The sequence below is a fragment of the Pleurodeles waltl genome, chromosome 11, assembly GCF_031143425.1.
Source record: "Pleurodeles waltl isolate 20211129_DDA chromosome 11, aPleWal1.hap1.20221129, whole genome shotgun sequence".
In the NCBI taxonomy this organism is placed as follows: Eukaryota; Metazoa; Chordata; class Amphibia; order Caudata; family Salamandridae; genus Pleurodeles; species Pleurodeles waltl.
In genome coordinates, this window is record NC_090450.1 from 638,491,738 (window position 1) to 638,515,870 (window position 24,133).

At 40.5% G+C, this 24,133-nt stretch overlaps 1 protein-coding gene across 1 annotated transcript in view; it reads left to right on the forward strand.

The window, feature by feature from the left end:
* The first annotated feature begins 370 nt into the window (after positions 1-370).
* Positions 371-24,133, forward strand: part of BNIP3L (BCL2 interacting protein 3 like) — a 124,933-nt gene continuing 101,170 nt past the window's right edge. Inside the window, exons 1-3 of the mRNA XM_069214157.1 lie at positions 371-551; positions 13,285-13,471; positions 20,592-20,661. Coding sequence (XP_069070258.1) covers positions 13,305-13,471; positions 20,592-20,661 — 237 coding nt within the window. The 5' untranslated portion in view covers positions 371-551; positions 13,285-13,304. The remainder of the gene's footprint in view (positions 552-13,284; positions 13,472-20,591; positions 20,662-24,133) is intronic.

A 24,133-nucleotide genomic window follows, 5' to 3' on the forward strand; every position in this document is an offset into this window, starting at 1 on the left:
TTGTGATGTCGTATGCAAATTGAGGGGCCCTAACATCTTCGCTTTCGCCCGGGGCCCCAAAAATCCGAGGACCGACCCTGCAGCCAACAACTGCTCTCTGATGTTTGAAAAGCAGCACACGCTTCAGTGGTGCAAGAGTCTCTTTCCAGAGGAAATTATTTCCCGAAAACGTCAGCGTTTAGAGACACTGAGAAACATTTGAAACCCACCACCGGTCCAGAGTGGCTGGGTTAGCAACTTCCGGGGGAACGACGCAGACGGTCCCTTCCGGGAGAACGACAAAGAAGTTTTTTTTCCGGGGCGGGTGGGCGGTATTTTCGGAACTAGTCATGTGCTTTTTGACCAACCACAGTACGATTTATGGAGCAATAGAGCCACCTGGCTCCTCCTCGTACAGTCTCTTAACATAAACTAGGGTGCAGATCGCCGTTTTATACATTTACTTATTGGAGTCGGTTCGTGCCGTCCGTCAATCGAAATCTGTTAGGGTCGTTTGGGAAGCAAAGCTGACCAGAGATTTACTGTCTTCTGACTGGAGGTACCATTGGGAGGTAAGGCCCACACTTGGAAAACTGCCTCCTGATACGAGAGACTCGTCACGTACGCTAGCTAGTACTGCTTCGGCAAAAAGTGGTTTGGCCTTTCTCTCTGTTCCCATCATTCCCTCTTTTACGTTTTCAGCTCAGGCCTGGAAGACGTCACTTCTGATAAATGATTAAAATGGGATCGATGTTTGCCCCACCAGTCCAGCTGCGTTTAGAATGTTATCTTGGTATCCCTGGCTGCAACTGTTGAAATGAGTAGGAACTATTGGGGATTGTATGTTTTGTTTAGCGGTGGCTGCACCATACAAAAGCTTTAGCTAGACGGACGAGACACAGAGCGCTTCTGATCATTCTGTTTTACTAGCTCTGTATTTTGTTTTTCATTATTTTGCAGTGCATGGGGTATAGCATCCTTTAAATATATGTGCTGTCACACATGCCAAAGACAAAGCCCATCCTGGTGTTATTTGATATGTACTTGTTGACGAAGTAGTTACGCATTATGTTTTTTTTTTTTATTAACACACATCCCGAAAGGTATTCTAACACTAAATCTAACAGTACATGTAGACCATTCCGGTCATCACCGAGTCCGACTGTCCCAACAACAGTGATTCAGACATGTATCTTATTAGTGGTTCATTTTTAGTAAGTTTGTAGGTAGAACACCGTATTTATTGATCTTGTATGTTGCAGCGTGTGTTTTCAGAATATGAAGTCTGTGCATTTGATCCACAATGAAAGTAGGTTAGCGAGCATGTCACAACAGCTATTGTTTGATAGGTATTTGATTTGTTTTATTCATAAGGTCACCAAACTGTGTATCAACATCGTTAGGGGTATGATATGCTAGACACCACGTACTTACTAGAACTTGAACCACTTAATGAGTGAGCGTTTCTCATTTACGTTGACACATTTAGGAAAATACGTTAAAACTCTTGGTCAGGCTCTGTAGTGCATAATCGAAGTTTATGTTTGGTTAACGTCTACTATTTATACGAATGATCAATTCTGAGAGAACCGCAAAGAACACACCTGAGAAATTTGCTGGTTTTAGAGGCAGTCATGAGCTGCCTCAGTTCATTCATATTCCACGGCACTTGGTTTACCAAATTATATGAATTGCGGTTTACTTACTCATCCATAAGCACCGGAGCTGTGTAATTAGTAGCATTTCATGTAATCACTGATGCACACTTAATGACGTTGTCATAAGTAGACTTTATGAATCGAAAGACCGGTTTGGTGAGCAGAGCTAGTTGTTACAGCTTGTCTAAAAATGGGACTTCTACAATAGATGTAAGCAGAGATTACCATTTCAGAGTTATATGAGCGAATATAGACAGTGAAACATTTTGCTCCACGATGTCTGTATTAATATGTTCTTGAGCTGAAAATAGTGTAGGTCCAAAATGTGGTAAGATAAGAGAAAGAGTTTGTTATGTTGTGTACAGTTATTTCTTACTTTAGACCCCCAAAGTAGTGTCATAATAGAGGCACGTCTTTACATGAATTATCAACAGCAAGTACAGATGCAGTTTAAGGCACTAAAGGTGTGGGTATTCAAATTGTCGCAGTCAATGTGACGAGTCAAACTTAGCCTCTCTACTATCAGTTTCTAGGCCTTATGGAGGATCATAATAGCTCTTGTATCACAGGATTTTTTTTTTTTAATCCAAACAGATATATAGGCTGTGAAAGACTTAAAAGCACTTTGCCAAGTATTAGAAAGATACCTATACTGACATTGTTAAATCCTATTGCCTTTGACCCTATTGACATCAACAGAATGGAAATCCTATGAAAAAGATATCATAGTAAAACATCACAGGAAATTGCATAGCAACGTTTAATTTTAATCATAACTCATAAGCTGTTGGTCTCCCAGCTTTTATACTCAATTGTGGAAATCTGTTTCAGTGTTCACAACTATGTTTATTAATACAATGTAAACGAGCTTTCTTTTCGAATAAAGCCTGTTTATGTTTTGATGCAGTGCATTCTGTTTATGAATTATTGGAATGTGTTGGCTCCAAGTTGGAATTTAAATAATCCTCTAATCTGAAAACCTCACTGTGTGACTATCAGCACCAAGATGCTACCACCAGCAGATATGGAACAACATGTGCATAGTTTTTGCAGATCATAAAGACGCCAGCACTAATTTAGCAAGGAAATCTTTGCCATCAACAAAGATTTCACCGCACCTCCTTCTGCCTCCAGCAACATTACCCTCTCACAAGACCTTTCCAACAAGTTCTCTGAATTCTTCTGTAACAAAGTCACATGCACATGCAGCATCTTCGATCCTCAACTGGACCCTGTGACCATTGCAACTCCGCTTCCCATCACGGCCTAAGAGCAAACCCTTACCTCGTGGCCCACTGAAATCACTGTCAAAACATCACTGCTACCATGGAGCCCATCAGGGGGGCGGGGGTCTCACCCCATCTCAGTCTGTCCCACCACACCTTCAATAAAGGACTCCTACTGATTATTGAAGTACTAACACCCATCGTCAACGCCTCCATTGAGTCAGACGCATTCCCGGGCACCTGGAAACGCTCTATCATCATGCTCCTGCTCAAGAAAATATCCACTGACCCAGCCACACTACTTAACTAAAGACTCATCCTTCTCCTACCATACCAGGCAAAGGTGTTAAAAAAACGAATCACCCAATGCATGACTGACCATCACAGCAACTACAAGCTCCTTGACGCCTCACAGTCTGGAATCAATCCCAATCACAGTACAGAAACATCACTTATTGCTGCTACAGACAACATATGCATGATCCTTGACAGAGAAGACATGGCAGCCCTCAGTCTCTTGGTCCTCTCTGTAACATCTGACACAGTCTCACACCTCAGCCTTATTAGGCACCCGCATGAGATTGACATCTAAGGACCCACTCTGAACTGAATCTGCTCTTTATTAAGTGATAGATCACAAGCTGTCAGCCTGGCACATTTCTCCTTGGAATGCTACATACTCATTTGTGGAGTGCCTCAAGGTTCATCACTCAGCCCCACTCTCTTTAACACATACCTGATCCCCCTGGCCAATGTGATTCACACACACAATATTAACATTCTTGCCAATGACATGCAAATCATACTCTTCCTCTTGTGTAAGACCCCAACACAAAAAAAAAAAAAAATTCACCGTCTGCATGACTGAAGTTGCTAACTGGATGAAAGTCAGCTGTCTCAAGCTCAACACAGACAAGACAGAAATAGTGATCTTTGGCAAGTTCACCGCCACGGGCTGGCCGAACTAGGACCCACACCCAGCACAAACACCAAGAACTTCAGATAAATCAACAAGAAACTGGATATGATCGCACAAGTCAACGCCACCACTGCATCCATAACCTGGAGATGATAAGGAAAATATTCAAAGAGCTCGCAAGCAACACTAGAAAACTGTCCTGCTCTAGTCACCAGAAAGTTGGACTATGCAAAAACACCCTCTGCACGGGGATCACCAAGCAACTTACTAGGAGACAACAAATACCCAGAACTCGGCAGCAATACGCATCCTCAACTCCCCACACAGAACTCACATCACACCACACATCAGTGAGCTCCACTGGCTACTGATACACAGACACGCTAATTTCAAACTCCTCACTCACGCGTTCAAGGCACTACTCAACTTTGGACCCAACTGTGTGAACAGTTGCATCTTCTTCCACCAACCACCCAGACACCCCTCCTCTGCAGTACTCCTGTTTGCACACATTCCACATATGCAGAACGAGATCAGCACAAAGAGCATTCTCTTACATCACTCCTAAAGCATGGAATATCCTCCCACTCCCCATCAGAACCTTCTTCTCTCTCGATGAATTCCACAGAAAGCTGAATATCTGTCTTTTGAATTAACCAACTTGTAGGCATGGCTAGGCACACACACCTGTTCAGTGCCAGGATACTCTCTTAGAGAATAGAGCGCTTTACAGATATTTACAGCATAACAAAACGAGCAACAGTCCTTGGAAATTTTGAAAACTAAATGAACTGTTGCTTCACATTTGTTTTTTTTTCTGAATCTGTTTAACTGATGTCCGTAAAATGCTGCCAAAACATAAGCACAAAGAATGTGCAGTATGTATGCATCTAAGCTAAATGTGGATTGTCAAAAATTAATGCATTCCCTGTTTTAGGAATGTAGTAAAGCATAGCCAGTGAGCTTTTCATGTTACAACCTACCATTAAAAAAAAAAAAAAATCAAAATTCATCATGATTAAGACTTAATGGCAGCCCCAATGTAAGGTGTGGTTGCCCTTGACTAATCCTTTGAGGAAATAACCCAGTTGTCGCTTTAGTATTGGAATGTTTCCTCATTGTCATGCTCTGACTCCCCAGTACAGTTAACACAGCAGTATTTAATATGAGTAGCTATTCCTTCCTATTGTGCTTTGTGTTCAAGTTATTTCTGCTACTTTATATATATATTTTTTTTCTTGAAGTTTGATTACCATTCCCACTCTGGCAGCTTTCTTCAAATATTTAAAAACTTGTAGATGGATGGTTTAGTACAGTGGTTCCCAACCTTTTGACTTCTGTGGACCCCCACTTTATCATTACTGGAAGCTGATGATCCCAGTCTAAACATTGACGATTTGAAATACAAAACAATACAAAAAAATACAGAAACAAGCATTCATCAAACACATACACAAATTAAAACACATTTTATTTAATTTTCAAACAAATATAATTTTAAAAATGAATTTTAATAGGAAGGTTGGAGCTTCTCTAAATTAATGTGAGGACACAAATCACCCATCCTATATTCTGTTTGATGCACCTGCACTGCTCCCACATATCAATCTGAGGGAACTAATTAAATTTTTAGCCTCCCGTTTCAATATACTTGCCATTTACAGTACATTTCACAATTTTCAGTTGTACATTTAGCCACTTTGTTTCTATACATTTTGTTTTTCTGTTAATATTATTTAATTTTCTAAGCAGTCACAGTCCCCCTGAGGTGGCTTTGCGGACACTGATTCAAAAAGTAAAATACAATTCCCAGTCAGATACTCTGACAAATAAAGAGAAAGATGGTTATGAAGCCACTGATGTAAAATGTTCGCATCTTTTCCCCAATCAGATACCAGAGGCTTCAGTAACAACCAACCTTTTATGCTTTAGATGTTGTTTGGCTTTTCTCTGGTCTTATTAGTGCCTGATGGATTCATTCACTGAAATTTCTCCAAAGCCTTTTCCATATTCTGTTGTTCGAGTCAGATAATTGCACACTACTGTTTTTTTTTTTCTCAATCTTTGTCACCAGCTCTTTCTTCCTGCCTTCCCCACTTCTGATTAGTCCAGATCGTGTGGCATCTGTGCAGCTACTTTGCTTCCTGTTACCCTAGAGGATTGGGTGCATCCTAGCCCATTGGCAAAATGATAAACATGACGTTTCCAAAGAAGCAATAATGAAGTGATGACGTTGAGTACGATGAGGAAGGCCAATGGCATTACTACACTAAAAATGAGGAAGGGCCACTTGGGAGGCCTGCCAGTGATTCCTGACAGGATATCTTCAGGGGTATTCCTTTTCTCCCTGTAGAGTTGCTGATGAAATTGATATCTCCATGAGGTCTAAAGAGTAAGAAAGATGTTTATGTGACGTTTGCGAGGCTCCTTGTATATCTATGAAGAATGTATCTGTCTTTAACAATCTCTGTAAAGGTCACTCACAAAACAGACACTCTCCTCTGCTTCTGCTATAAAGCTGTTGAGACAAGAAACGGATGGATTGTAAAGACATATAATTTAAGATTCTTGTCCAAATGCCTCAGCTGTCTTCATAATTCACTGTGCTGCTGAACTACCAGCCAAAGCATTTAACCTGATTAAATCAGGGCTGCAGATCTTTAACTTTAACATAGGACCACGCCGACAAGTTTTAAAAAGAACTTCAAACACTTGGCTCATTTTCATGGAACGATCTAAGACCTTCCTGAAGCCATTAGGTGCTTCCTATTTCAATATTCTGTCCTGATGATGACCAGCCTGAATGAATTTCTTTGATTGGGGTTGAAACATCGACATTGTATTAACATCTGTGGGTTGACTTTGAACAATTCAGCAGGCTCACAGTACCTATGGCCATAGGTGCTTATTTGAGACCTGATACTTTTAACCACACTTTGGTTTTAGTTTTCATGTAAATAGCACTACAACACTTATACTGCCACATAATTCACTCACACTGCGCCGTTATACAGGCGCACCTCGATTACTTTACTTTAAATTGTTGATTACGTTTCCAATAAATGTGATATTATTCACAAACCTCATTGGTACAGAAAGTTCTTAATGTTACAACCACTGTCGTGGAGGTTAATTCATGTCCTTCCCCCAGAGGGACCAAAACATTTTTTGATATATTATTCACTTACCCAGGTCCCAGGGTACTGGGTTGCCCCTTTTTTTTCAAAATAACCGTAATTCTTGCACCAGCAAACAGATCTTCAAAGAGCCACTGGACATTGCCAGAGTTACATAGGGCATTTATGTAGTGCACTATACAACGATAGCTGTATCAAGGTGCTCGTCTGGAAAACTAGAGGTATTTTGTGGCATAACTGATGTATTAGCTTGTGTTTACATTTAGAAAAGTTTCCTTCCCTTCAGGAGGGCATAATACTTGATAAAAAAAAACATAGCAGAAATCATGTAACATGCTTTTTGATGCTAAGTGACCGGCAAGCATGAAGTTATATTGAGCATTTCCTGGATTTATTCCCTACAGACAGCATACTGAAACTAAGCCTCTTTTGTGGACAGGCATCTGTCAGTATAGATGGAATGATTTATATAGCTGACGTGAGCTTCAAATAAATTACCAATGATTCTAAGGGGAGGTGCTGTCTATACAGTGCCAATTTTACAACTGAGGTGCGAGAGCATTTTGGAAAAGCTGTGATATTGACGCTCACTCAAGAAAGCATATTAGTAAGAACTGAAAACAATAAGCTTGGAGACTGCTGGGTTTGTGAGTGTTTAGCAAAAAAATAGGATTTTTCCTTTAAAGGTGACAGTGGTAGGACATTGGGATTGGGATCCTATTATAATCCATCCTTTCTTCAGTCTTATAGCAACTACCCATCCCACTATCAGTGAAACACGGGTCACCGAACAAATTGGGAATGAGTAGCTTTTTCTGAAAGACATCACATACATGCATATTTTCAGTATTCCAGTGGAGGGACGCATCAAATGGCCACTTGAGGCATGGACGTCATTAATAACAGTCATTGCACTGTAGGCGTTATTTATTTTTGTCTTCTGCATGGAGTTCACTTGTGCATGTCATTGAGTTAATCAGGAGACATCTCTAAACTAGACCCGAAATACAAAAATCCTTACTACGTTGTTAAAAGGAGCAATACATAAAGAACTAAAAATTCAAAGTTAAAAACATATAGTCCAAACCCTTAATGTTTGAAGAATTCAGTTGGTTGGAGACCCTCCTAAGATTTGTTTAAAAAACGTGTTCATTATTGAGCAAATCGTGAGACTGACTGGTTCTAAGAAATCATACCTTTTTCTTTTGTAAGGTGGAAGTGTGGTGTTCACTAACCTTGAGGACACCTGTTTCCACATGTCCGTTCCCTGGTCACAGACAGTACATGAGTTTTGTAATCAAAGGCCAGTATTATGGTCCCAGAGCCTCAGTTTGCGGTTCACATTTACCCCATGGATTCTCATGAATTGATTGACACCACTACCATCATGTGTTCCTGTACTTTAACGTCTGGCTGGTTTAAATACCTTTACTGGGAGATCTGCGCAGGCCATGTTTTGAGCAAGTCATCGCCTTCAGTTGTGCTTTTGCACTGAATCTAAAAATGTCTGTCTTGTGTCTTATCAGGACATCGTGAAAATAAGAGAACATGTGAGTACTTAACAAATGAGACTCCAACAATCAAAAGAAATGACCGGGGCTACGAACCATGACAGAAACATTCAGGCTCCGTGTCCCTATTAGCCTTCCTTCCTCGACTGCGCTTTCAGGAAGTAACAGTCTTCGTCTGCTAACTTCACAGAAGTATATGAAGGGGAACTCCTTCCACGAATATACCTACCAAAAGTTGGAAGGCTATCTTCCAAGTCATGAGCTTGATATCCATTTTGTGAATCTGTTTGAAAGACTGACCCATCCTTTTACAGTACAGTGTTTTAAGTTCCTCTAAGGACAGTTTTACAGTCTTTGCAGCTTGGTAAAAATACAATGCATGTTTTGCTGTCCCACTGAAGCTGATCAGAGGAGCGCAGTCTGCTTTATGCTGATTTGTGTGTAGTCCTCTACATTAATTGCAAAGTGCTATTCCAGAAATATATTTGTTTAACTGAAAATTACCTCATTTACCAAAATGAAGCGTTGGAGAAATTCACTCTTTGTTTAATGTTACTGGCTGTCTGAACGACTTTTCAAAGCCTCTCTTTGTGGTAGTGTCAGAAATGTCAACCTACCCTGCTTTCCCAGTCGAATGATGACGCAGAGTAGCATAGGATGTCATAAGGTAACAGAGTGTCGTAAAGTGGAGTGTCGTAGAGTGGAGCGTTGCAGCGCCGCAGAGTGCAGTGACATTGATTAGAGTAGTGTGGAGTAGAGAGGTGCACAGTAGAGTGCAGTGGCTTAGGGCAGAGTAGTGCAATGGCATAGAGCTGTGCAGATTAGAGTGTAGTGACGTAGAATGGTGCAGAGTAGAATGCAATGACAGAGTAGAGTGGTGCAGAGTAGAGTGCAATGGCATAGAATGGAGTGCTGAAGAGTGCAGTGGTGTAGAGTGTAGTGGTGTAGAATGCATTGGCAAAGAGCGGTGCAGAGTATAGTGCAGAGGCATAGAGTGCAGAGGTGCAGGGTAGAATGGCGTGTAATTCTGTGGAAGAGAGAAGTGTTGCAAAGTAGAGTGCAGTGGTCCAGGGTAGATTGGCGTAAAGAGCAGTGGCATAGAGTGCAGTGGTTTGGAGTAGAATGGCATAGAGTACAGTAGAGTGGTGTAGAGTATAGTGGATTATTTTGGTGGGTGGTGTGACGTAGAGTGCAGAGGTGCGCTGTAGAATGCAGTAACGTAGAGTAGACTAGTGCAGAGTACAGTGCATTGGCGTATAGTGCTTTAGTGTTCAGTGCAGTGGCATAGAGTGCAGTGTTGCAGAGTAGTTGGGAGATGAGTGGAGTGTTTAAAAGTGGAGTAGCTGAGACTGGAGTATTGTAGGATACAGTGGTGAAGTGTGTAGTGGTGCAGAGTGACGAATGTTGCATTGCCATAGAGTGGTGCACAGAAGAGTAGAGGGGCTTGCAGTGGGATAGAGTAGCGTGGAGAGGAATGGTACAGAGTAGAGTGCTGTGTCATAGAGTGGGGTAGAGTAAAGTGGAGTAAGCATGGTGTGGTAGAGCACTGCCCTTACATGCAACGCATTTTCAATTGAAATGACCGTTATATTTGCACAGGCATACAATTTTACAGATAAAAGTATACAGCACACAAACAATAATGTGTGAAAATGTCATCACCTAGTGTATTGATTTGTTTTGATTGTATTAAAATATTTGTTTCCACTACACTTGAGAATTACAACAAATGTGCTTTATTTGTCATTTCTGAAGTCTGATACATTCTGAAATGTCTGCACAGTTCATTACAGACATTTAAACTTTGTTGTATGCTAGAAAAAAGCCTTTCACAACAAGATTATCACATAAATCCTCTCACTTTGAAGCCAGAGAAAGAAAAGTAAACACCAAGCTTCATCAGAAAACAAAGTCTGAAGTTTGATCTCTGTCTTTAAATAAGATAAAAACAAGATTTAAAGGCATGCTTAAAGAAAGGGAGCACTCGGGAGGGTACAGTAAATTAGGAATGCTATTCGCGGGGGACAAACTCAAGCTGGATAGCATAATACAACAAAACCAGCAAATAGAAAGCAGGCAAATATTGGTTACAAACCACAAAGCCAGTAACCAGTAAGCAGTGATTAGAATGCATTTGCAGGTAAGCGTTCCGAATGTCAACAAAATGTCTTTAGCAAACCAGGCAGTTGCACTTTCTGGTAGGCTTCAACCTAAAAGGAAGCAATGTGCATCTTCTCATCTTCACAGCACATTTTACAATCACCTGTATCTTCCTTTACATCCATTTCTTGTAACACAATGCCCATTGCATGTCGATTTATCCACACCCTACCCCTCGCCTCCCCTAAATGACATGCCAACCCTCCCATCCAGGTGCAGCTAAGAGCACAGAGGGAACAGTTCATTGTGAAAGAATCCTCTGTTTCTGTCAAGTTTGCTTCTCTTCCAGTCCGTTTAATTCTTCCACCGACTATTAATAATGCACATTAACACCCTTTAATCATTGTCCAAGGCTTCTGGTTTTAGGCTCTTTTAATTTAGGGGAAGATTATTTATATTTTTTTCCAACTTATTCTTACCTGCGGTAAAAGCTTGTTAGGGAGGTGGTGCAATTATGCACCATTGTTTGATCCCATTTTCATTACTTGGGGATCAAACTGCAATTAAAGTGTAGGCTTACAGGGAATGCGTAAGTGGAGAAGTGGTACGTGAAGCTTTGGGAGTGACTGGTTGACCGTTCGCTGGACTTTTCTACTGTTGTGGTTGTGTGCCTGCAGAAACACTTGGTGAGACATGACTGGGGACATGTAAGGGCTAAAGAAGAGGGCAGTTTCCATGTTTTCATGAGAGTAGTATGTTGCTGCGGAGCTGGCATTTAGAGCTGTGGTGTGTACATGAAAGGGAGATGTCATGGTAGTGTTATTGTAGCATTTGAATAGCGCTTCATGCCACAGTCATGCCTACAAAGCACTTTCTCGGTGGTAAGGCAATAACCTAGGTTGTTTATTGTTTGCGTGTGCTAAAGCATGTGTTTGTAGTGTGACCTCTGTGGGACGTGCTGTGTGTGAGATTTGGAGAGGTTCTCCCATTATGCTGCAATCGACATCATCGAGGCAGAGTGACCGAGGCAGAATGCCGTTCCTCCTTAGTAAATCGCGTAAGTAGCCGTCTGCTCTGCGGGTGTTGTAAACATAAGATTGACGCTATGGTTATTATAGCTACGATTTGAGAAAACTTCTTGCCATCCATGTTGTGCTTGGCGCTGTGTTGATTTCATTGGCGTGCTCTCTATGTCCAGAGTATGCTCCTGTCATCTGAGGAAGGTTGTAACGTCGGACACGGAAGATTCGAGTGACTTACTGTAGTAAAGGTGAGCCAGTTGAAGCTTTCCGTTTAAACCCTTTCTTTTAAGAGATACATTGGGTGTGAGTTCGTAAGGTATTAAAAAGAAGCTTCTTGCTCCCTTACCGCAGATGCTGTAACCCTTTGACCTAATTTGTCAGGGCATTCTGTAACTGATTTCTTTTTTATTTTCTGGCTTGTCAGCACAGCTGTCTCCATACAAACATGTGAGCATTACTAGCGAGGGGCTTGTATTCGCCCACAGAGGTTACATGTTTTGATTGGGCAGAAGTTGTGTGCTTCCACACGAAAGTGTTTGCCTTCCACGCAGCTGTGGTGATAATATTGTTTATTTATCCAGCTAACCAAACTTGAACTTTTAGGGGCACACGAGTTTTACTCTGACAGCAGCACCAATGGAAGGAAGGCAGTGGATTTTTAGGACTGGCTTGACAGTGCAACTTTCACCTGACCTTAACCTACACCAATATAATTCTACAGTTCTTTGTTTCAACACAAATATAGATCCATCCCCATGCCGTTTACTTATAAATGCTTAATATTACCATACAACATTCTTTTAAAGCCAGACCTTTTGGTGTTGTCAATGCTGGTATCTTGTAAACATAGTGGCGCAAATTACGAGTCGTCCAGAGCACTAATCTCTCTATCGGTCACTGCTACAGCTGATTCTGAGTGGGTTGATGTACGCGAAATTATTGGATAAGAGTATACAAAGCCCGGTTTTAATAGGCATATTTCTGCCCTCACAAAACCCACCCATGGGTCCCGTTGGTAGAAAATATCCACCGTAAAGCCTCTGGAACGGGGAATCCGCATATAGTAGAGGACAAAGTGTTGCCAAGTCCAATTCTTATGCTTCATCATGGGACTTTAGGTCTTAATACCCTGGTCAAATGATTGAGAAACAAAATGAAATTGTTAATTGCTATGTCCACGACTGAATTTCCGGCAACTCATAGTGGTGGAACATTCCGGTTTAATATTTAAAGTCGGGTGACGTTGCGCTGAATAGGGGAAGGTTCATAATCAGTGGTGGGAAGGTGCAATGTCGATGGGTGAGGATCGTTGCAGCTTGGACCCAGTCGTTTGAAAATCAGTTAAAAGTATCATTTGTTACTGAGGAGCCTGAAAAAAAACTGTCAGTGTGCACTGCACATAATAGACCTTTGATCATTTTTACCAGTGTGGTTTATTTAGGATTTAAGATGCTAACACATTTTTACTAACGATGAGCTTTTTCATTGATTCACATTCGTAGCAGTTCCTTTAGCCAGTATCACAGTTTTGCCTTTGACGTAAGTGTAGTTTTTATGGTGTCTGCTGTAGACTTTTCGTACACTGGAACGCTTTACTGTGCCGTTTCCGAGTTGTCTTGACTTAGGTTTCCATTACAATATTCGTGCGCCCTCCGTCACTTAAGTTATAACTTCAGCAAGTCATGCTTGCTTCTCAGTCTCTAAAAAAGAGCTTATCTGGTTTGTCCCACAGGTTCTTGCGTCGAGTTACAGATGAACGGCAACGGAAACACCGACGACAATGGCAACGGAAGTAATGGAGGCCTTGAGCACGTTCCGTCCTCCTCTACCATCCACAATGGCGACATGGAGAAGATCCTACTGGACGCACAGTATGAATCGGGGCAGAGTAGTTCAAGGGCGAGCTCGCATTGTGACAGGTATGTGTGCTTTCAGGTTGTTTGTTGATGTATTGTTTAGAATGTCACTGCCTTCTAGTTGGCTTGTGTCCGTCTTTCTGCTTTTATTAGCAGGTCGTAACTGCTTGACGCGGAAACTGCTCCTTTAACTGGGTGTGCGAAATTTGCATGATTTGCCTTTGAATAATTATGCACACTTTTGCAAAAATGTAACAATATGCAAAACCGCCATTTAACACTGTTTTAGCACGAAATGTTGCCTCACCCCCGAATTTAGATCCAAGGACACATTTCTGGCTAAAAATATTAGAACTAAATACAAGTGCTGCGAACAGCAGCCACGTGCGTTCTGGTCGTTCTCTTGGTGCCTTTGTAATGGCAGATTTCAGCGACTTTCATCTAATAAGGATAACGCAGAGTTATGTGACATTACACCGGCATCACAGATGATTCACTTGGGCCCATTCTTTAGCTTACTGGAACTAAAGTTGTGCAGCTCTGGTACCACAAGTATTTTCCTCCTTTGCTTGCAGCAATATACTTCTTTACTGTTTTTGGTCATACAAAGCAAATTTAAATTTCCAGACACTTGAGCCAATCATAGGTGGCCTGATAACAACTAGTGACTGACGAAGGTAGTGTAGCCACACATTTTTCTGCATGCTTTTCGGTTATATTTCCACGTGCAAAGGGATTTGTACACTAAACTATTAGAACACTCGTAATCGCATTTCAACTGGGAATAGGAATTTTTGTCCATGAACAGATTACTGTTCTACTCTCTAATCGGCTCGGAGTAGTTTACTTGCTGCATAAGCATTGACTCCACCCCATGTGTATCACTGCACAATGAACTTGTCCTGATTTTTCTACCTTTACTGTATTTAAAAAAAAAAAAAAAATACTAGATTCACTTCAACAAGACTCTAAGGACTGTGTTCTTTGATACATTGTGCTTGCAGCATCCAACACTCCCAAACTGCCTGCCACCTCTTAGAGGAATTTTGAACTGTGTGTTGAATTAATATTGAGACTTTTGGTGTTATTTACGAGTAGCCCACAATCTATGTCACAGAAGATGCCGTTCTTCGTCTTGACCCACTGGAAATACTAACGGAATAAGAAAAGTAACTGGTACAGAACCTAGCAGCGCTGTAGGTCATTCAGTTGCTGATTTTAAAGGAACACCCTTTGTGCCTGGACCTTATGTCAAATTTCTGAGGGTAACAATGGATCTCACATGGTTGCAAGAAGCTGCTACTGGTGGGAAAACACTGGAGCACTTGGCCATTTATTTACGTCCTGTTCCACATGATCTTCCTCAGACAAAGGTGTGATCTGGCTTGAGCAAAAATCACCCCTTCGCCCTCAACCTGCAGGGTGTCTGTCTTCAGCTACCACCTTTTTATTGGAAGGGTAAGTCAGATTTTTCACTCAGTACCCATAGTTCTTCAGGATCAATAAACTTCAAGGCCCTTTCTCCTTTGCTCTTTGTGTGACGCAACTAGTCCAGAAGAGGTGAATTGTGAAGCAGTTGATTTTCATACCTTTTTTTCTTCTAGCTTCCCATTCATAACCCTGTCAGAAGCATAAGAGTATGAAAGGTCTAGATTATTCAATAGTTGTTCAGCACAGGCCCATGAATTTCATGCCTACTTAGCACTAGAACTTTTAAAAGGTCGGTTGTTTTTGTTAATCTCATGCCTGTATTTGCCTGGTTAAATTTTTTCTCGGTATAACTTACAACTTTGGTGCCAAGTTCTTCCTCGCCCTGTCATGCAGCTGTTCATGCATCTTCACCTGTGATGTTGCCAGTGTTTTCTCCGTTATTGGTGCATTAAAGCCTGTTTAGATGAATCAACATTGTTGCAAGAGATCACATGTGATCCCCCTTTCCCTCCCAACCTCACCCCAAGAGTGTCTAGTTGCCCTTTTCTCCATTGAGTCATTGGTAAGAAGAATAGAGTAGAGCAGGATCCTGAATGAATGGATACTGCCAACAGTGAAAGTCTTCTTTAGAGTACTTCTTAACTGGCACAAGGCTTACATAAGCCCTCAATCTGCTCTTCTACATTTTTTTAATGAATGCAATAGTATTTGGATACCTCATAATCCTGAAACTATTTGGGAAACCGCCAAACGTGATGGCCTCACAACATATTTATTATTAACTTCAAGGTCAGCACCATTCTGTTTACAAACCTAGTTACTACCTTGCTATGGTGATATTCTCTTATTGTTCCACCACTTATTATCCTCCAACATTACCTACCACATGATCTTTTACTTTCACAACTCTCTTCGGTTGGGAAAATCTAGATTGCCCCTTGACACCAAATCCAGGAAGACAAACCTTGACCCAGTCCCCCGTTTTGATGGATGAAGTATGAAGCCTTTCTGTTTTTTCAAAATCAGTATACCTCTTTTGGGATGTTTCAAATTTCAGGTTTACAATTTCCAAACTTCTTTCCTTCATGGTACACCCCACCCATGGAAAGCTAATTCAGTCATAGTTTTGCGGCCTTTGAGAAGCATGAAAGTGAACACCCCAGTGATGGCATTGGGAATGGTGCAGATTGCCTACAACTCCTTTACTTCCTTCACTCATTCCAACCCATTGAAGATAGATAGTTGAATATTGTCTTTAATGACTCTGTTATACCTCTCGACCAGACCATTACTGCAAGGAAAATACAAAGATGTTTTAGTGTGCCTAACACCCCCATTGAGACAGAAATAACTCAAACTCAGATGATTTAAACTGAACCCCATTGTCTGTTACTACTTCCTCAGGTGCTCTTTCTCTCATAAACTCAATAACTTCAGATGTTTCAGATGACTGCACAGATTTCAGCTCAGGCCAACATGAAGCGTAATCAATGAGTACTATTTTTTTTTATTTACAGATCTCATTTACTAAATTCAGTGGTCCAATTATGCCAAATCCCCAGTTTAGCCCAAACTCTATCCTCCATGGGAACAGATTCTACAGGACTGGGTACAATGTCTTGACACTTGTCATTAATGGCACATGACATACACCCTCTCACCAAGTGCTCCACATCCTTGTCCAATCCAGGCTACCAATATTTGGCCATGACCCTCCTCTTCATGGCTGTCATCCTCATGTGCAAGTTCAAGTACTTTTATACATACCCAACTTGGTACAACTAAAGTCTCACTCCTCCGTAGCAACCCATCAACCACATTTAATTCAGAAAAAGACCTGTTATAAGCATCCAGATGCATCAAAGATTTAACCTTGGGCCACTCTTTACCTACACAGTCTCTGACTTACAACAAAGTCATCCACTCCACCTCTGTAATACACCCTGTGGTTAAATTGAATATGGCACCTACTATGCTAAAGTCATCCTGGTCAGAATCCACACTTGTTTCAGACTCCTTTAATGCAAACCAGATAAACAATCAGCAAAAATAGTTCTTGCCCCCGAGTATGTTGCACATGTTATTACTTTTTGATGTTGATTAATTTCTTGAGATTCTGATTGTATGCAAAACACCACATTATCTTCTTCAGATTCCAAACTATTGTCCTTTGTGCTGACGTTCTCCACCGCATTTATCTGTTTAGAGACCTTTTTGTCGTTGCTTACGCTAGTGGATTTGCACACCTTTGCAAAGTGCCCTTTTTTTCTTACACTTGGCACATTTCCTGTCAGTAGTTGGGCAAGACACTGAATTACCTATGTGATTTCTAATACCACTTCTATAACATTCTGTTATTTTTTCTTTGCCTCCATTTACTTTTCCTTAAATCGCAAAAATTATTTTCCCTGAAGAGCATGCACATGAGAACTCAGTGACATTTATTCCATGTAAGCAGTTGTACGTTCTATGCTACTAGAAATTTCTACAGCTCTATCAAGGGTCAAATTGTCAGTATTTAATACATTTTCTTGAATTTGTTTGTTATTAGTTTTTTTCCACAATGTGACCCCTTATAATTTCGTCCTCAAATACCCTAAAATTACAAGTAGCAACTAAAACTCCTAACATCCCTACATAAGATTAATTCCATAATGATATTTTTATTTTTCTTAAAACGAGCATCCAATGTTTTAATAGCTGTAACATATTCGTCTAAACAACTCCCTCATCACACTAATGCAAGGCAGATGCTTTAATACTTTTCTGCCTTCTGGGACTAAAGAATGTTTTAATATAGCATATTTTCATTTTTAAGTGAAAATGTCTCCTTCAATGGCCTCCAAATAGGCCTCGAAACCTTCTTTCCATTGCTCCATTCAATTTGGGGATCTCTTGGTGTTGAAAGAAAAGCAGGAGGAGGAATTATGCTTTGCTGCATGTTCTTTTTAAAATAACATTTTTAAGTATGAGTATTCTGAAAATAATATGTATCACTGTGTATTTCACTTACATGTGTATTACTTGATATAAAAGTAATCATTACAGGACGTGTGAAACATAATAATTTTCTGCACTGTTGTTGACGCTGTATGTAAAATTGAATATCCTGGTCCATAGTTCCCAACTAATACAAGATATGTCACAATGGTGTGCGAATCACCAATATGCTGGTAACGTGCCCAAGGTGTGCGAATCCCTCATCTGCTGCCAATCTAATTAATGGTGAGCGGACCACAGTGAACCGGTGTGTAAGGCCTTGAGGGTTGCCAGGCAGTGCGTCAGGTTAAAACTCTTGGCGCATGCCTCGACACTTGACGTATTTAAACAGTATTTGGGTGCTTGCACGTGTATTAGCTTGCTCACGGGGCTTGGTTTGACCGGCAAAGGGGAGCACCCAGAAAACACTCCGTTTGGCAGGCAAAATTCTCAAGGATACGAGGGGCACGTTTCTGAAGTGATCCCTCCGCACAAATCATCCTACGATGCTACAGCCGAGGTATACCCCTCGCCTCAACAGCTCTTGGGTAGCCCCTTGGTCGGTTGCCACTGAAAGGATGAGCTGTAAAAGGTAACAGGGAGATTCTTTATTTCCAAGTTAAGCTGCAGAAAAGATGACCGATCATCACAGGAACCAGTATCCACCCCCAGTATCATCGCCCCCCCCATCAAACATTCCTAGAGCATTTTGAATATAAACATTCTGAGAACTTTACATGGTCTCCCAGAAACTAAAACCAACAGTGCCATGACAGTTATGTACTTGGAAGGGCTTTGGTCAAGGCAGATGTTCTTTCCCTGCCCGATGCTATCCCTTCCTAAACACAGCCTTATATGTGGTGGCCTCCGCTTGGAAACACACTATACAGGTTTGAGAAATACCTCATTCTGAGCCCCTACAGCTAATGTTTTGTACAATAATTACACATCTTCAAAAGAGATTTTGGACACACAGAAACAGAGTTGATAAAAGTAATGACAACACTAAGACAAAAAACTCGGCCTCTTCCCTCATTTGAGTCTGGCATATTCTGACCTGAGAGACCCTGTGTTGAATCGTTTAGCAGTTGTATGGCTTTTCTTCCACCATGCCAATGTCTACAATCTCATGACAAGATGCGAAATCAAGATCTTTTAATGGAGCGCCAGGAGACATCTAGTTCCCTTCATCATGGGACCTGTTTTGAAATCAGTGACCATTAAAGAGCTGCCTATTCAAATGTTTGAACACCTTTCAAGAGGGAGAAAAGATACAAATGTGAAACCATGTAGTTCTACTCTATATTTTTTAACTGCCAGTGTTTTAAAATAATTAATAAGTGAACAGTTATGCAGTTAACTTAAAAGTAAGCAAATGGACACTGCTGTGTAGGTCAGCGAGGCATCCAATGCAGACCAAGGTACTGCTCTGGCAGTTAACACCTCAGTTAATGTTGGTGCTCTACAAAGCAAGGGCGCTCAGTATGACTGTCTGCCCTTTAGCCATTTCCATTTTGAAAATGTGTTTGTAAAACATTTTTTTGCATCATTCAGCAACTTCTAGACCTTACTTGCTGTTCAGAATTAGAGACGATGTATTTATTTTCTTTTTCCACCTCCTCTCTGTCTCCTTCCTTCTGTGTGCCTTTCCCCATTTTTGTTATTCTGATTCAAGTGGTTTTCCAGTGGAACGGGGATTTTGTTGGAAGTAATGACATGTGAAGATAGATGAATACCCCTAGCTTTCTTGATGTTACAGTGCTCCTCCCCCTTGCACGTTTTTTGCAAATGCATGTTTATTTTTAGACAGAAGTTTACATCTCTTTTGAAAGCTTTCTTCGATCCTGCACATAAGCAGAGCTATTTACTGACGGTGCAGCTGAGCACTTTCCCTTTTTGGCCAGTTGGAGAATTAGAAAGGGTTCCCATATGTTTAGTGTTTCCAAGTTGAGGTTTGACTTGCACCCAAGTCATGGTAGGAACAACCCTCATGTCAGAGTCATTACATGCTTGGATGATGCTCAGCATTAATCTCTTGAACTTGTTGGAGAAGCCGTTACTTACATTGTGCTTCTCTCCATGTGCCATCTTATTGATATTAAAGATGTAATCAGTGTTTGTCTTTGGGGAAGTTCAAGGATATATCCTTTCCATAGGTTGCATTGTCTTGTAAACAACCGTATTTTATTGCACTTATAATTAACACTTGTTTATTGCCTTGGGGTCTGATGAACAACATGCCGTTTGCGACCGGTAAAATGCATTTTGCCTTGTACCAACCCTACTTTGCGATTCGGTAACCTATTACAGTCTTGCAAAATAGGGTTTGCGAGCCGCTATTAGAAAGCTTTTTATTTTACTCAGCGGTATGTTAATATACGGAAGGTCCAGTTACTTTGCTGTAACAACAGTTTCCATGCATTAGAATCTCAACGGTGAGGCTGATAATTTGCGTGGGAACACTTGTGGTTTAGATTCTTAAACAGGTTGTTTCTACTGTGGAGTTAAAGCCTAAATGTAATTCTTACTGCTATGTTAAATGTACTGTCTGACCATAAGGGATATACAAAAGCCTGTGAAAGAGTTCAACGCTGGAGTAGTTACAGGTAATTCAGTTTTTCACTCTTGGCATGATGGTCATGTTCTGTGCCACATTTGCCAGCATTAACCCAATATTACAGTTGAGTCACTTGCCTATGATTATGTTTCTTTCTGTGTGAATAATTGGGATTCTGCCCATTTATACAATTACGTCTCACTGTTCTTATTGCAGCCCCTCGCCAGATGACGAACACATAATGTTTGAGGTGGAGATGCGCACAAGCAGGGACAATAGTTCTCAGGTACAATCTTTAAACAACTAACAAATGGAGAACAGTGATCTGACTCTCCCCCCCTCTCTCTCTCTCTCTCTCTCTCTCTCTCTCTCTCTCTCTCTCTCTCTCTCTCTCTCTCTCTCTCTCTGTCTCTCTTCTCCCCCCCGCCCCCCCATCCTTGTGGGGAATAACTTTTCCAAATGCTTTAAAAATATATTAATAGTAGAACAATGTCAAGAAAAAATCATGATACAAAATCCAGGTTCAAATTTGCCAAAATAGCTTTTTTTTTTTAATTAAGTGTACAGAATCATCCTTATGAGGACTTAAACATCTGTTACTATCCTTAACTCATAGTCTCTCTTTCTTTCTCTCCCCCCCCCCCATGTCCCTACCTAGGCCTTAACATAGTTATAAAAAAATTCCACCTCATCACCATTGCGCAGTTTGCAACATTTTGATCATTGCCGTATTTCCTTTAAATAATATAGCAAGACATTTCAACTTTCAGGCAGTCTTCATTCATAGCAAAATTCAAGTCAGGAGTGTATTATTTTCAATAACTGTATTAAAAGGTAAGTAAACTGTTTTGTGCAAAAATAAGTCTGTTTTTTATGCAAAAATGAGTCTGGTTGACTGGAATGTGTCTGTTCTACACTGTGCCTTGTTGACGTTTTAGCTGTACGTTCAATGGAAAGTAATACATTTGAACACCCTTTATTAGGTGGTACTTTCATTCGGCAGCTCTGGAACCCTGTATTTATTAAACCTATTTAACTAGTGCAGACCTAGCTACATGGACAGCAGAACTCTTTACAAGTAACATGGAATACAGAGCACCATGTATAACACACACGTAACCGAACTAGAGATGAACAATAGTATCAACATAGAAGAGAAAAATGGCTGTGAGTAGATCAAGGTGAACGGTTTTGAATGATACAGGTCATGCCATTTTAATTCTGGCCTCTAGGAGAGCCAATAGATTTCTCTCTCTATAGGGTGTAATATAATCTGACTTATTGGCTCCTTTTTATTATATTGGCAGATACAGACATGTAGGCTAGCTTTGAGTGGACTCAGTGCTACTGGGGAAGGTAAGCTAGTATAGGATTTCTCCTATCTAGATGTGATATAACCAGGCCCTGAACAGTGGTCTTGAAGTCTTCAAGTGGGGATGGAGAGTTTAAGTTTGCTGATGAATTTGAGCTGGACTGTGGCTATTTTTGCTATTTTGATGATGTGTTAGGTCATAGAAATATTTTGATCTTGGGTGAATCCTTGAGATTTCGCAGTGGGAACAAACGTCGGGATGATGTCGAGGTTGGTGAGAGTCTAGTCAATTGTGGATTGGAGTATGTGGGATTTGGGTGTGTAGAAGGAAGGAATAGGCACCTGGCACATTTTGAAGCCTCATTCCAGTCATGAGTACTCCATGATTTGTACCCCTTTATATTGTAGCATTTAAAGGATTGTTTGCTAGAATAGTAATACACTAAAAGTGATATTTTCGAATTCTGTATTCACTGGTCATAATCCTCAATTCTCCTTTACCCCAACATTGCACGCACCAAATAATTTTGTTTCATTTGTCACAATTTTTCACTAACTTTCTTCTATTTACCTGTGATGATGTGGATCTGTATCCCAGTTAGCTAAACATAGATTAGATATATCTTACAGTATCGGAGTGTCCAACTCTTAGACCTTGTGTACGGCCCCCAGTTCATGACTCGTATAATCTATTTGAAGATGTCCAGGCTTTGGTTGTCTCGACCACAAGCAGCTGGTGTGTATTTGCCAGTTGTGAAAGAATAATGTTATTATACATAATGTGGTAAATACTGCTCTAAAAGGGCCATCCATCATCCAACTAACACATTAAATACAACTTTTAAAAGGTTCGGTCAGTCCAGGGAAGCCTACATTTGGCTGTCGCTTAGACCCACCACTTCACATACATACCGCACAATCGACGTGCCTTCTAGATGGTTCCCATTGTGCTCACCGCTGCACATATAGATATAATACACCACACACTACTATTCAAAAGAACATATTTAACAAACCCCTAATACACATCCAGTTTAACTTGGTATGTCAATGTAATGGACAACTCCTTCTGACTTCAACCCTTAAACACTAAAACCATATAATAAAATAAAATGCAGGCAGCCAATAAAATCAGTAGAGCCACCTAACTGAAATTTGGCCAAGAAGAAGGCTAACTATAACACTTTATGACAAACTGAATAAAACTTTGTCTTACTTGAGCAGTAACCCCATAAACCATTTGAAAATTTATTGGACTAACAAAAGTGCTTCATGGCTCAGCATCGGACAGTAACGCAGAGGCTTGTTAGGCTGTCAAATGCTCTAGTTAATCAGTGTGCAAATGTATGACTCTGATTTGTTGTTTTTCTGATTGATACTAGGTTGATAATGTACAATGCCCTGAAAAGTTAATAAGATTGGACCACGCTTTAGTACATTGTAAGCGATGCGAAAGTTAAAATAAAAATTGTTCAGTTAAAAAAAGAGCTACATGGCCATATAATCACCTTATCAAGTGGTCTAACAGTGCAAGTACCATAAGTGGCAACATCAAGCACTTTTTTATTTTTGCCAGCTTTTTAAAAAAAAGAGTTTCTGGCAGTATTACACATTCGCACAGGGTGATAAGGGGGCAGCTATTACTGATCTAACCATTCATTTTCTGGGCTTTCTGGCTTCTTGGATTACCAATTTATGTTGTTAATAGTAATATAAGGACATCTGTGTAATAATAATATTGACCTAGGTGAGGTGCATTTTGTAATGGCCTGTTTAAAAAGTCACTTCCGCTTCGCAGGTCCAGGAAATCAAAATCTGTGAAACAAAATCTTTCTTCATGCTGAAAGAAAGAACTTGGCTCATTAAGAAAGGGTTTGAGTATGTTTAGGCTAAGTCACTAGCTACAAGTCAGGTCTACATTCTCATCCATGTACACACAGACGTTTACACAGGGTTGGGAATTACAAGTTGTGTGATAATTATCACCCTCATAATTTTCTCCTGATTGATTGAGGCAGGTCGTACCTTCCGAAGAAGTTAAAAAAATGCACAATTCGATGTCTTCAAACTGGGTCTACATTTTGTACCTTATTTCCCTGTTAAAAACTGAGAATCACAGCAATTTGTCACATTCACACCTGGGTAATATCTCAACATGGTGTTATGGACATAAGAGTATGGTAAATACCCACCTCTATTCCGCTCAACTTGTAATCAGGGTTCTAGTCTACAAATTAATTCTTTGCTTCATGTTATTAAAGGTACACTAGCATTATTATTTTTTTTTTTTTTTTTTTTTTTACTCCAAGCTGCATGTTTGTTTATGATAATGTGTAGTTGATAAGTCAAATGTTTTATTCAATTTAATAATCTTTGTGGTGCCAAGTTTAAAATATGTCCAGCTTCAAGCTTAAGAACAGTAAAACCTCTACAGTGAAGTATGGTT